The 14,840-nt window shown below is 45.2% G+C and overlaps 1 protein-coding gene across 1 annotated transcript in view; it reads right to left on the bottom strand.

Annotated features, from left to right (window-relative positions):
* Positions 1-5,698: 5,698 nt before the first annotated feature.
* The window catches only part of ddx39b (DEAD (Asp-Glu-Ala-Asp) box polypeptide 39B), a 40,703-nt gene continuing 31,561 nt past the window's right edge, over positions 5,699-14,840 (bottom strand). The window contains exons 7-11 of the mRNA XM_063048095.1: positions 13,280-13,411; positions 11,912-12,021; positions 10,139-10,283; positions 8,985-9,132; positions 5,699-7,037 (exon numbers count right to left, since the gene is read on the bottom strand). Coding sequence (XP_062904165.1) covers positions 7,021-7,037; positions 8,985-9,132; positions 10,139-10,283; positions 11,912-12,021; positions 13,280-13,411 — 552 coding nt within the window. The 3' untranslated portion in view covers positions 5,699-7,020. The remainder of the gene's footprint in view (positions 7,038-8,984; positions 9,133-10,138; positions 10,284-11,911; positions 12,022-13,279; positions 13,412-14,840) is intronic.

Below are 14,840 nucleotides of genomic sequence, written 5' to 3'. Positions count from 1 at the left end.
GTAGGCCCTGGTGTCTAGGGCAGCAATGAGGGTCCTCCATCTTCGGTGGTGTTCAGGGCTTCCTTCAACGTATCAGTATCTTCCTCTCATCTTTCACTACTCTCAGTGATGCAAGTCCTGGGTGGAGACTCAGGAATACTGTCACACTCAGATGTAGAAGATTTCTTCATTGCTGTTTCCGTAACAATTTTGTTTTACCAGTCAGGGTTGTTAGCCCTGAGCTGAACCCCCAAACCTGGAGGACCAGTGGACCACTCTTAGTCTGTCCTCTACCCTTTGACCTGTTTGGCATGGGTGACCCTAACAAGAACCAAAGAATAAAGCCCCTGACTCCAGCTAACATTACTCTCTGGGTCATTGAGGTATGCAAGCCTCCAAACCATGACAAGATTGTGGTCCTCTTGGAGGCTTCTGGCTTCTGCCCCCTTCCTCTACAGTCCTGACAAAAGGTCTCGGCCTGAAATTTTAACTGTTTATTCCCCTGCATAGATACTGCCTGACCTGCTGAGTTACTCCAGCATTTTGTGTGTGTTGCTGAAGTTAGTTTTATCTCTTACATTAAACAAAATTTGGGAAATGGGATTTGTTTCAAGGTGTCTTTACTGGTGCCTATTACTAACACAACCATCCAAGGATTTCCCAGAACTTCCTGGGATTACTAACAACTCTGAAACGGAGGCAAGTGGTTGAAGAAAGCAGGTGGTCAAACAAAAGACCTTTGCAGATAGTTAAAACCAAGAGTGAGAACTAGACAATGGAAAAGAGAAATGACATGCCACTCTCAACAGCACACTGATTTAGAGGCTTGTTTTCATTGAGTTGGGCTGACCTTACGGCAGTGACGATGCACCTGATTTTTGAGGAGCTTAAGAGTCACAGAATCACAGTAACACAGCGGAGAAACAGGCCCTTCAGCCCAACTCGTCCATGCTGCTGCATTTGGCCTATATCCACCCCAAATCTTTCCCATCTATGTACCTGTCCAAATATAGATTAAATGTTGTGATTGTACCTGTGTCAACTACTTGCCCCAGTAATTTGTTCCACATATGCACCATATTCTGCAGAAAGTAGTTGTCCCTCTTAATAAATAAATATAAAATATCCGCCCGTGCCTCACTAGCAACTGACAACAGGTGGGAACCTTGCCGTTTCTTTAGCATTTGTCTGTTTTACAAGGTTGAGTTGCTAGCTCAACACTCAAACCAGCACAGATGGAAAGTGTGCAAAGAACCGGCCGGATTCCAACCCTGGATCACTCACCCTGAAGTCCATTATGGATGCCACTACACCACTGGCCCCTCAAGTCCCTTTTAAATCTGCCCCCTCTTACATTAAACCTATGCCCTCCGGTTTCCTTTCCCTGCAGAAAAGGAACTGTGTGCATTCATCCCATCTATGTCCCTCATGATCTTCTACAGAATATCAGTCTCCTACACTCCAAGGAATAAAGTCCTATCCTGCCCACTTCCACTAACAACAGGCTCTCTCGACCTGGCAACATTCGAGTACTGTACCTCCTAAAACACTTTCCAGATTCAGAAGGAGGCAGTCAGGCATAAGGAATCAGAGCAGGAGTAATCCACACGCCTCCCTTTTAAATCATTTGCTTTGTCATCCTTTCAAAGCAAACAAACCCACATTTGCTCACATTAGCCTATGCCAGTCACCTAACCCATCTACGAGGGATGATTGATAAGTTCGTGGCCTAAGGTAGAAGGCGTCAATTTTAGAAAACCTAGCACATTTATTTTTCCTACATTTACACACTTAGTCCAGCGGTCGTGGAGCATACGGATCCCTTCCTTGTGGAAGTCGGCATCTTGGACCTCTAGAAAGTGGTCCACAGCAGGGGTGATTGATAAGTTCGTGGCCTAAGGTAGAACGAAATGAGTTATTAACTTCAAACTTTCCGCATTTTCACTCAAAAGAGTTGAACTGCATGAGCATGTAACGAAAGCAGAACAAAAGTCATCTCCTTCTACCTTAAGCTACGAACTTATCATTCATCCCTGCTACGGACCACCTGGAGGTCCAAGACGCTCTCGTTACCTGTACGTGCAGTTCAACTCTTTGAGTGATAATGCAGAAAGTTTGAAGTTAATAACTCATCTCCTTCTACCTTAGGCCATGAACTTATCAATCACCCCTGCTGTGGACCACTTCTGCAAAGAAGGGATCCGTATGCTCCACGACCGCTGGACTAAGTGTGTACATGTAGGAGGGGACTATGTTGAAAAATAGGTGTGCTAGGTTTTCTAAAATTGACTCCTTCTACCTTAGGCCACGAACTTTTCAATCACCCCTCGTATGTCTCTTGACAAGCACCTGTGCCCACCACACGACAGGTGAACCTGCCCTATCTGCATCATGTGACACAATGTGGCTGCAGTACACTCAGCCCCTCCATCAAAGTTACTAATTTAATTTGTAAATTGTTATTGCACCCCCGCCCCCCAAACTAATGACTGTGAGTTTGAAGATGAACCACTGGTCCCAGCTCTGTAGGTTACAGCACAGGAATGGACCCTTTAGCCCCCCCCATGTCTGTCCTTTAGCCCCTCCACCTACCACCTCCCAGCTTCTCCACTCCCCCACATCTGCTCTCACCTATCACCTGCCAGGTTGTACTCCTTCTCCTCCATTCAACTTCTTATTCTGGCTTCTGTCGCTTCCTTCCAAGACCTCACTAAGGGTATCAGTTCGAAACAGCGACTCTTTATTCCCCTCCACAGATCCTGCCTGACATTTCAAGTTCTTGTGTGTGTTGCCATGGAGATTTGAACTTCGATTCCCCATAAATGTGTGGGAATATTCAAATTTTACTAATTCAGGAAGAAAATATAACATTAAATGTTTGCTCAATTATTTTGATTCAAATGAGGAGTTCCCCATTGTTTTTTAGTTGTTGTTCTGCTGATTCCCCAAGAGTACAGAATTGATAGAGGAAGATTTCCTAGGAATACTGGGGAAAAACTCAGGTCCAGGAACAAGAGTGCACATTCATCAGCTAGTCTAATTGTTCTCCAGGGTGTTAATCTAATAAATGTGCAAAAATAACCCAGCAGGTGGAATATATACATTTTCCCCTTGCAGTTAGCAACCTCAAAGGCTCCAAATCTGCAGTGTGGGGAAAAGTAATGGTAAAGTCTGCATGGGTGCTAATTTTTTGATGATACAGAGGTAATTTAGTGAGAAGGCTCTCAGAGAAGTTGCACATTGTGGCACTAAGGTTTTTTTTTCCCTTCCAAGTGTGAACGAGCAGGGTATTCATTCTCTATCAGGTTTGGACGCCCAGTGCCGTAAATGAGTAATGAACTGCGTCGGGACAGAGTAATCTGCAATAATCTCTCATATCACTCCAATCGTGACCGTTACAAATGTGTGAAACATCAGGGGAGGTAGTCAAAACCTTAACCAGTGCGCACCACCAGGGATAACGTGGCTCCAGTTACACTGAATGCACAGGTGCCATTGTATGCATTAAAAAAAAGGTAGTGAATAAAGTTCTCTTCATCTGCCCTGGGGTACATGGAATATAATATCATGCTGACATTGACAACTTCTATTATCCAGCTTCTTTAGCAACTGTGTTGCAACCAAGGTACTTTATGGAAAGTGAATCTGAAACCAGCTCAATGGGTGAAAGCAACAGACACAAAATGCTGGAGGAAATCAGCAGGCCAGGCAACATCTATGGAGAAGGGTAAGTAGTCCATATTTCGGGTCGAAGTTCTTCACCATGACTCCTGATGAAGGGTCTCAGCCCGAAAGTTTGACTCTGCACTTTTCCATTATGCTGCCTGAGCTGCTGAGTTCCTCCAGCATTGTTGTGTGTTTGTTCTGGATTTCCAGCAGCTCTTCTTGTGTCAGTGGGAGAAAGCAGAGTTTACAGAGGATGAGAATTGAACATGAAATGGCAAGGACAGGGCATCATGGTGGCGCAGTGGTAAGCGCTCCCGCCCCACAGCGTAAGAGATCAGGGTCCAATCCCAACCTCCATCACTGTCTCTGTCGAGTTTGCAGTCCACCTCTGAATACTCCGGTTTCCTCCCAGATCCCAAAGGCATCTGGTTGGTCGGTTAATTGTTAATTGGCCACTGTAAAGAAAATCCAGATGAGTGGTAGAATCTGGGGGGTGGGATAAGAGTTGGTGACAATATGGGTGGAATGAAAAATAAATGGGATTAACATAGGATTAATGTAAACAGACGGACCTAATGGCCTGTTTCTGCACTTTCCATCTGACAACAAGATAGCAGCCCTGTCTTTGTTTTGGAGAAAGCAGAGAATGGCAGGTCAAAAGGAATTTCAGTGACTTGAGGTTAACACGCAGGGGGCTCCATAGGACTCTGTACTTGTCCCACTGCCATAGATGGGCTGTCCGATCAATGAGGAGGTTTAACCTGGAGAGGGATGTATTATCGACAATGCAAGAAAAATCAAAGGAATTAACTATCAATAACATACAAAGACGAACATATATCTCTGACTTAAGTGAGGATGTTTGTCCTATGACTCCTGAAGAAGGGTTTTGGCCTGAAATGTCAAGTGTTCATTTCCATGGATGCTGCCCGGCCTGCTGAATTCCTCCGGCATTTTGAATGTGTGTGTTGCTTTGGATTTCCAGCTTTTGCTGTTTTATTGTGTTGATGTTCATCCTTGGTGGCTAAACAGCAAGTAGGACAAGTAAGGTCACAGGTCAGACACCTTTTCTGTTGCTCAACTCCTGTCAACCTACCACTCTGTGTTCTCTGCAGGACAGGGTGGGCAACATTACAGGCTGTATTGACTTCAGGATTTATCAGGGGCTGGAGAAATGTAGCAGTGGTTAGTTTGGGACAGTTTCCTTCAGAACAAATCAGACGTTTATTAAGATGGACAAAATGGAGACAGGCCTTGACACATTGAACATGGAGGACCTACAGAAGCCAATAACCAGGGTGTATTGATGGACGAAAGGGCAGCACAGCGAGCACCAGAGGGCCTCACATCCCCAGAGAACTGGTTTGATCCTCACCTTGGGTACTGCTCTGGTGGAGTTTGCACCTTCTTCCTGTGTCCACGTTAGTTGCCAATGACTGCCCCCCACCCGGGCTCCACTTTCTTCTAACATCCCAGTGATATTCCGACGTCTAGGTAGCAGAGTTGATGGAAATTGATTTACTGAGATACAGTGAGGAGTAGGCCCAGGCTGACCAGCAACTCTAGCCTAATCACAGCACAATTTACAATGACCAATTAACCTCCAATTAACTGGACCGTGAGAGGAAACCTTGGAGAAAATCCACGCAGTCACGGAGAGAACGTACAAACTCCTTACAGGCAACAGCGGGAATTGAACCTAGGTCACTGGTACCGCAAAGCGTTGTGCTAACCACTATGCTACCGTGCTGCTCCACATGGGATCTGTGTAAATGGATGGTTAATGGCTGATGTGTACTCAAAGGTCATGTTTCCATGTCATGGTACTCTGATGCCTCGGTAAAGATGAGATCTGAAGGCAAATGTGCACCCTTCAAAACTAGATCTGGTGAAAATCTGCAGATGCTGGAAATCCGAGCAACACACACAAAATGCTGGAGGAACTCAGCAGGCCAGGCAGCATCTATGGTCAAAAGTACAGTCGATGTTTCGAGTCGAGACCCCTCCGCAAGACTGGAGAAAAAAAGATTGAGGTAGCATCCTCTGATACAATTTGTCAAAGGCCATCTTCTCCTTCCCAAAGTGCCAGAATTGCTCAGAGTCCTAGAGACATACAACTGGCAAACAGGTCTTTCAGCCCACGCCAATTATCATCTGTTAACATTAATCCTACATTTTTACTCTCCCCCACACTCCCTATCAGCTACCCTCAGAATCCATCCCTCACCCACAACACTAGGGGCAATTTACACCAGTCAACTTATCTGCACATCATTGGGATGTGGGAGTAAACTGGAGTACCTGCTGTCACAAGGAGAATGTGTAACCATCACACCCACAGCGTTCAAGTCAGGACTGAACATCAGTCTCTACACACTGCGGCACTGTGGAGTTCCTTTTTACGGGTTTGTGGAATTCTCAACTCGAGAGGTGGAGCCATTGAATCCAATCGAAATGGAGGTGGATCTTTGTATTATGAGGGAGCTGAGGGTAATCTTGAGACCAAGATCAGACTACTAACCAGGATCTTATTAAATATCTAAACAAGATTGTGTTTCTGATGCCTTGGGAATCTCTCGAACACATAACAGACGATAATTTACCATGGCGGTGTCTGAATTAGGTCCGGCGACTCATACCTGTCTTTGCTGCTCCAGAGTTTACAGGTAACGCCTCTCCTCCGCTCTCCAAGTGCAAAAATCATGCAGGGATCATAAATAGGCACTGCGTTCAATCTTTTCAGAGTCAAATTGACTTAGCATCACCTTGTTGTTTGGTCTTGGCTGTTACTGGGTCCATCTGGCCTCAAGTAAGGCTAGGTATGAAATGGGAGCATTTATAAAAACACTGGCCAGGGCGTTGGGACTTGTCCCTCACGAGGATGGGAACGAAGGTCTGGAGCTGTCTGCAAAACCTGACTGGCTTCTCAGTCCTTGCGCAGAGAGTGGTCATCCAGTGGAAACCTCAGCAAAAGCCTTCAGGAGAGGGCATGGAGGGGTAAGAGAGATGATGAACAACACAAGCTCCTGGTACCAAGGATTTTTTTCTCTTTAATTGTTATCACTGGAACACATTTTCTACTCAAATACCCGGCGCCAGGTGGGGATAATGTAGTGTATATGCCACTCAAAATCTCCATGCAAACACAGTTCACCACAAATAAAGGAAGGTGGGAAAATAATTCTAAAAATAGTCTATGAAACTATACGGAATTATGTCACTTGTCAAGTGCAGCTAAACACATGGTATTTACATTCAGCCATTTCCATTGTCAATGCTGGTGAACGCACATCAATGTAAAATGGTGTGGTCCGCAGTGTCAGACTTGGCGATCTTCAACCCATGGTGATAAAAGCGGGATGTGTGGTCTCACATCTATCTGCTCTGCTCAACTGCAAGAGAAGAGAGGGGAATGGGGAGTGAAAAAGAGTTAAAGTGGGGCTAACTGTTAAAAATATTCTATACCTGCATATTCACCATTTTGGCTAGCAACCTGGGCTATTCCAAAGCACCTGACGAAGCTTCAAGCTTAAACCTTTATCTACAGTTTGATTTCTTTTGCACACTGGTTGTTTCTCAAGCTTTATGTATGATTTCTTGTAAAATTCTATTGTACTTTTTCCTATAAATGCCTGCAAGAATATCAAAGTAGTATGTGACCTTGAACTTTGAACTTAACATGTTGGACATACTCAGCTGGTCAGGCAGCATTGATGAAAGAACAAACAGTTAATCGGAATCAGGTTTATCATCACTCCCTTATGGTGAGAAATTTGTTGTTTTGTAGCAACAGTATAGTCATAGGCGAAGCAATCTCTCCTCGTAGGCTAATCCCCTCATCCCTGGAATCAACCTGGTGAACCTCCTCTGCACTGCCTTCAAAGCCAGTATATCTTCCCCAAGTAAGGAGTCCAGAACTGCACGCAGTACTCCAGGTGCAGCCTCATCAGTACTCTGTACAGTTGCAGCATAACCTTCCTGCTCTTAAGTTCAATCCGGTCAGCAATAAAGGCCAACATTCCATTTGCCTTCTTGCTAACCAGCTGCACCTGCAAACCAACCTTTCGTAATTCATGCACAAGCACTCCCATGTCCCTCTGCGTAACAGTACACTGCAGTCTTTCACAATTTAAATAATATACTGGCCTTCTAATTTTTCCTTCCAAAGTGGAAGACCTTGTATTTACCAATGTCTTAATCCACCTGAGAACCTTAAGGTTGTTACACCCAGGGGTGGTAATGGGGATTTGCTCCTACTACCTTTTAAATGTTCCCAGTGACGTGCATCTCAAATAGCTTCTGAAAACAAGGCCTTCACACCTGGCTTAGCTTCTAGGCCTGCCGGAACTGTTTCAACCGATAGGGGAAGGGCAAAGGCGGATTACCGGCACCTTAAGACCAGTCGCTTTCGTCAGATGGGGCTTGACAGCCATGGCTGGCAGCTCATTTAGGAAAACAAAACTCTGATCTCAAACATCCACTGCCTTGCAGCTATACCCACTCATGGGGAAAGCTTTGGGAATAAACACTGATGGAAAAATCTGGAGCTGGAGTCCCTAAGGCAGACCTACATTGAGTTCAATGCTCACTGGCAACTCCTGCGATGCCACTGGTGCTGAACTGTATCAGTCTCTGACATTCCTATGGGTACAGCAACTGTGTGGAGGGGGAGCATGCTAATGGGCAACAGCTTGCTCTCCATATCGTACTGCCCTGGCTTGTGTATCACATAAGCAGCTAGGATGCAACATCCACGGAGGCATCGATATGAGAATCCATCAGGCAGGCCCTTACCCACTCACTTGACCTATCTAAGTCTCTCTGCAGACTCTTCGTCCTCTGTGCAATTTGTTTTCCCACTCAATTTATGGTCATCAGCAGACAGATACGTTACACTCAGTGCCCTCTTCCAAATCCATCATGTACATTGTGAACCATTGCAGCTCCAGCACTGACCCCTACACCACCGATAGCCAACAGAGGAACACCCGTTATCCCAACTCTGTCTTCCACTGTGATTAACCAAGCATCCATCCAAACTAGTACATCACCCCGAACTCCATGCATCCTTATTTCACATAAGTCTTTTAAGCAGCACCTTTTGGAATGCCCTTTCAGCCTAGATCATGCAACACTTAGTTGCCCACATCCATTAGACCATAAGACATAGAAGCAGAATTGCATTGACTCCCATCTGGCCCATTGAGTCTGCTCCGCCATTCAATCACGGCTGATCCTTTTTTTAAAATCTCCTCCTCAACGCCGTGACTGTCCAAAGGCCTTTTCCTCCCCACACTCATCCTTCCCAATCCCTCTGTGGGAATGTGCTTGGTACTTACTGTATGAGGAGATATCGATCTCATCGGGCAGCTCACTGATGTTCACCTCGAACCGGTCCTGCACATCGTTCAGGATCTTGGCGTCATTCTCATCTGACACAAAGGTGATGGCCAGCCCCTTGGTCCCAAACCGACCAGCTCTCGCCACCTACGTCATAGGCAGTGTTATTCACAAGTTTAGTAAATGAGGCCAGATGGGAGTCAATGTAATTTAACTCACAGTATCATCTTTCGTTACTATAAGGCTTTTTGGGGTAATTTAGCCTTCATTTGAAAGAAAAGTAGTAAGGATTCCACCACATCCCTCACCCCCAATTCTCTACACCGCACTCCAGTCCGGTTGGTGGCAGTAAAGCACCTTTAAGTTGGACTGTCAACCGCCATAAAAATTCAGAAGAAGAAGAAGAAAAATGACCCCAGATCAGCCGTAGACTGGCATCACATTGGAGATACACTGGCTGTCATGCATCTGTCTCTGTGTGGATGACCCCCACCACACTGACATGGATTCCCAGCGATGGGGACTCCCACACGCCGACTGAGAAGAAACGTTCAATCCTTTGGCCTGCATCAACATCGCCCTCCCAGCACACATAAAATGCTGGAGGAACTCAGCGTCCATGAAGGGGAATACAGAATCGATGTTTCTGGCCGAGAGCCTTCATCAGGACTAGAAAGGAAGGGGTCAGAAGTCAGAATAAGGTGAGAGAGAGGAAGGAATACTCTGCCCCTGATTTCCACCATGCCTCAAATTTACCTGGTCTATCTCTGACACCTCTCTCCCATTTCTTTATGTCTAGCCACATCTCTAGAGACAGATGATATGCTCACATCTTTTACAAACGTACTGGCTCCCACAGGTATCCTGACTATAACCTCTTCCCAGTCTGTCACTTGTAAAGATACTAGTTATTCCTGGGATATTGCCTTCCCAAGCCCAGTCAGCCCAATGTTGGTGTGCAAGGCCAGTGGGTACAAAGAATGGTACATACAGCACCGGAACAGGCCCTGTAGTCCATGGGCATGACGACGAGCTAACTAATCCCACCTCCAACCAAGGAAATCCATCCATTTGTGTGAAGGAATGAGCACAAAGTTCACAGCAGTCAAATGAATGGTGCCACACTCCAGTGACAGACTGAAGGGCACAGTACCCTGTGCAAGTAGGTGTCTGAGTCTTCCGGCATGTCGTAGTTGAACACGATGTTCACCCGCTCGATATCCATACCCCGGCCAAACAGATTGGTGGCGACCAGTATCCGCCGCTGGAAATCCTTGAATTGTTGGTATCGGGACAGCCTGCAGAAATAAAGAAAACAAATCACAGGGGAAAATTCAGAGTTGGACTTGGCGATTAAAGCAAAACCCTGTCGTAGATGGAAAGTAGATAGAAACTTCAGCTTTGGGAATAAAATTTACAGATTTCAATTTCTGAGGACACTTGGAACAAAATTTTTAAATTGGTTAATATCTCATCATTATGTGCCCGTCATTCCCTTCTACAATTTAAGTGGTTCTTGGAGCTCATATGTCTAAAGACAAGCTGTCCTGTTTTTATTCAGAGATATCTTCCTTTTGTGATAGATGTAATAATGGAGAAGCTTCATTAATGCATATGTTTTGGACTTGTCCGGGTCTTGAAAAATATTGGAAGGAAGTATTTCAAACTTTTTTGGTGCTTTTTAAAGTAAATTTTAAACCTAATCCTTTGACAGCCTTATTTGGAGGAAATGATATTATTTTGGAGACACACGATCTGCATATTTTGGCCTTTGTTTCTCTCATAGCCAGGAGAGCATTGTTGTTTAAGTGGAAGGGTGCCACCCCGCCTACTCATACTCATTGGTTACATGATGTTATGTCATGCTTAAACTTAGAGAAGATTCGCTGTTCAATTTCTGAATCTAGACAAGATTTTTGAACATTGTGGGGACCTTTTTTGAATTATTTTCAAAATCTTTGATTTGCTATTAAGCACAGATGTTGGCTAATAATATGTTTTACTATCTGCTAAAGGTTTCTTCCTTTTTTTTTAACCTAACAGCTGTGTTTTTTTCTGGTAGTGGGTTTAGATTTTTTATATAATAAAATTATCTCTTTTCAATATTATGTTTAAATTTAATTTTTATATTTTAAGCTTCATATGCCCGCAAGAAAGTGAATCTCAGGGTAGTATATGGTGGCATATACGTACTTAGACAATAAATTAACTTGGAATTGCCTCCTCCTGTTACCATACACCTCTGTTCTGCTGGGAACAGAACCTTTGCTCTTTTTTGGAGCAGAAGAAAACACTTGAAGGCATTGCTTAACATTAGGCTTTTAATGTTTTCAGCGTTGGAGGGAGGGAAATGGGGAAAGTAGGGTGGGGGGCGGGGAGAGGAAATCCAGAATGGAGGCTCAATAGTACTTACGAAACAGAAACAGATAAGTTTTAAAAGACAATATTTTCAAAGAGGGAAGACTGTAGGTGCTAGAATCTGAAGCAATAAGCAATCTAACTCAGTGGGTCAAGCAGCAGCTGTGAGGGAAAGGAATGTTGATGTTTCAGATCAAAACCCTGAACCTGGACAAAATCTTCAGGGCTCTTTCAAAGACCCAACACAGATATGCTGAGACAAAATGTCTGCTCCAGGCTCTATTCTCTTGCTAATTTATTTATTTAGCGATACAGCAGGGTAACAGGCCCTTCCGGCCCAATTACACCCATGTGACCAACTAATCCACGAGCATGTACTTCTTTGGAATGTCAGATGAAATTGGAGCATTCGGAGGAAACCCGGGCAATCACGTATGAGCTCCTTACGGAGGGAATTGAACCAGGTTGCCTAGTGCTGTAATATCGTTGTGCTATCCACTAAGCTACTGTGCCGCCATCACAGCCTGCACCCCCACTCCCCACCCCACTGACCACCTGGGTCACTAACCTCTCCTCCTGCGGCATGCCTCTGTGGATGGCTATGGCGGGAAAGTTCTGCTCCACCAAGAGCTGCGCCAGAGCAATGCAGCGCTGCACCGATTTCACAAAGATCACCACCTGCAAAGAAACAAAAGCTGGTTAATCAGAGAAGCCCAGAGCAGCCGGTGCCTGCTGGATGAGCATGATCTGATAACCATCAAGAAGTCCATACTAACAAGGGCAAAGCAGCCCACCAGACCATTACCCACCAAGTAAAACATTAATTCCGTCCTCTACAGGTTCAGAACTACTGCAGTATGTACCACTTACAAAATCCACCACAGCTGCTCCATCGAGATTTCTACAGCAGACAGTACCCAAACCCGTAACTTCTCCATTTGTTATTTGCTTTTCCCCTGTACTTCATCTATACACTTGTATTTTGAAATGATCTGTACGGATGGCATACAAAACTAAGATTTTCAACTGCATCTAAGCACATGTGACAACAATCAACCAATTCCAGTGAAAAGCAGGCACCATGAGAATCTGCAAACCAATTTGTCTCACACATTAACTGGGAAATGTACCTTTGGTCCTTAGGAAAAGAAATTGAGGAAAGCACTCATCATCATCATTATGTGTCATGTGGCCTACCATGGTCTCATGACCATGATTGTCCTTGGCAAATTTTTCTGCAACAGTGAAGTGGTTTGCCATTGCCGCCTTCTGGGCAGTGCCTTTACAAGATGGTGAACCCCAGCCATTATCAATACTCTTCACAGATTGTCTGCCTGGTGTCAGTGGTCACATAACCAGGTCTTGTGATATGTACCAGCTGCTCCACCACCTGCTCCCATGGCTTCACGTGACCCTGATCAGGGGGCTAAGCAGGTGCTACACCTTGCTCAAGGGTGACCTGCAGGCTAGCGGAGAGAAGGAGCACCCTACTCCCTTGGTAGAGACATATCTCCACCACGCCACCCACAGGAAAGCATAATAGGGCTATAAGAACAAAAAACATTCCATCTTAAAAGCTTCTTCTGTCAGGCAGTTGATCTGGTCAGCCATTCTAGTGCTCCCCTCCGCCCCCTCTATGTAGTACAATAGTCACTGCACTGCAAACACTTTATACCAGTTTTTATGGTACTGTTTATATTGCAACTGCATGTTGGTATTTATGTATTTACTCTGCATAACGTGTTGCTGCGCCAAATGTAAATATACGAATTCTAGTGCGGGGAACAAGCCCAAGAGACATCAGTCATCCTTTCATTCAGATGCCAGGACTGCCCTACCTCCATTCCCACACAGTATTAAACGACAATAAGACCTGCTCCAGTCCCACCCAGTCAAATGAAAGGGGAAGGGTGGGGATGGGGTGTCTCGTCTCTACCTGGTTGAATTCCAGCACATCCAGCAGGTCAAAGAGCTTCCGGTTCTTCTCATTGTCCTTCAGCTTCACGTAGTACTGCTGCAGGCCGTGCAGAGTGAGCTTCGTCTCATCGTCCACAAAGATCTCCATTGGCTGCGGAGCAAATTACCCTGCCATTAAATGCACACCCCCCTCCGAACTGCTCCCAGCCCCTCACTCCCCCATCACCCTCACGCGCCCCCCCCCACGACTACTCCATGAACCGTCCAAATCTGCCCTGTTGTTCCAAATGCAGTGAGAAAGTCAGTCTTGTACTAATGACGAGCTGAGCAATGCCAACAACAAGGGTCACTAACTCCTTGGCAGCTGGACATTTGAACTTCAATTACAGCTCTAGCCCACCATGAACCATTTCTGCTGGGGTTAAAAGGCATTATTACCATTATAATGCTCATGCTGGGAGTGATGTCTTTAGAACAAAGGCATTCCAATCAACAAAGATTGGACAGATCAAATCAAAATCATTTTCACTGGGAGCTTATTTTCTCTATCCCTTAGTACAGTAGTCCCCAACCTCCGGGCCGCAAAGCATGCAGTGGTGTAGTGGTAGCCGGGACGCACCCAGCACATCTTTAAAAAAAAAGCCGAAGCAAACAAGCTAATTAATTAGGTGCCGCCAGGCACGGTTTATTTCGGCTTTTTCTTTAAAGATGTGCTGGGTGTGTCCCGGCTACCACTGCGCCACTGCATGCTTCGCGGCCCGGAGTTTGGGGACCACTGCCTTAATAGCAATTAGATCTCCTGGTTGTAAATAAGAGTGTGCAGTCTTAAAATTAAGAGTTCGGTGATGACAAGACACACTTCTTCACACAACACAGAAAGAGAAAAGGTTATTAGATTCAAGGTGGTCTTTCAATAACTTCAAAGCCTGCAGTAGAAAATAGTGGGCACTCAGTCCTGCCTTGTCATTTCAATATGATCGAAGTCGATCTACGCTGGTGTCTTCTGTGTCACTTTAAATATTTGTGATCACCTGGTCTCTAACGCCCTCAGGGGCAGATCCAGCTCCAGTTTTAAATGGCCAGCCCATTATTTGTAAGTTACGACTTTGTTTGCAACTCTCCCGCTGGTAAAAACACCTCAACCACGTGAAGGCCCTTCAGTATCTTGAATGTTTAAATTACGCAACCTTTCATCTTCTTAACTCCAGGGAACATGGAGACACACTGCCTGATTTAATGGACCTTTGCCTGTGAGATTGTTAGGTGCAAGTGAACCGAAGCTAGTGGCTGGAGCCCATTTCAGAGCAGCTATGATTCAGCTCAATGACAGGAAAGGCCAACAGGTCCAGCTCCTTGTTCCAATGCTCCCAGATTCTTATTTGCTTCTGACATTCAGTGTAAACTGGGATCTTGTGTGCAAAGCACATAATTAACACCAGGCAACTTTTCAAGTGTTGCAAGCTCTAGAAATCATCCACTAGGAACCACAGTGTCGATCTGCATGCAACAGGGAGGACCAGGACTTCAGCATTCTCTGCATTTAATCCATCCTTTGCATAGTGATGATCTTCTCTCTCTCA

Source organism: Mobula hypostoma, chromosome 5 (genome assembly GCF_963921235.1).
Source record: "Mobula hypostoma chromosome 5, sMobHyp1.1, whole genome shotgun sequence".
Lineage (NCBI taxonomy): Eukaryota > Metazoa > Chordata > Chondrichthyes > Myliobatiformes > Myliobatidae > Mobula > Mobula hypostoma.
The sequence above is the reverse complement of the archived record's forward strand: the minus strand, read 5'-3'. Positions and strand labels throughout refer to the sequence as shown.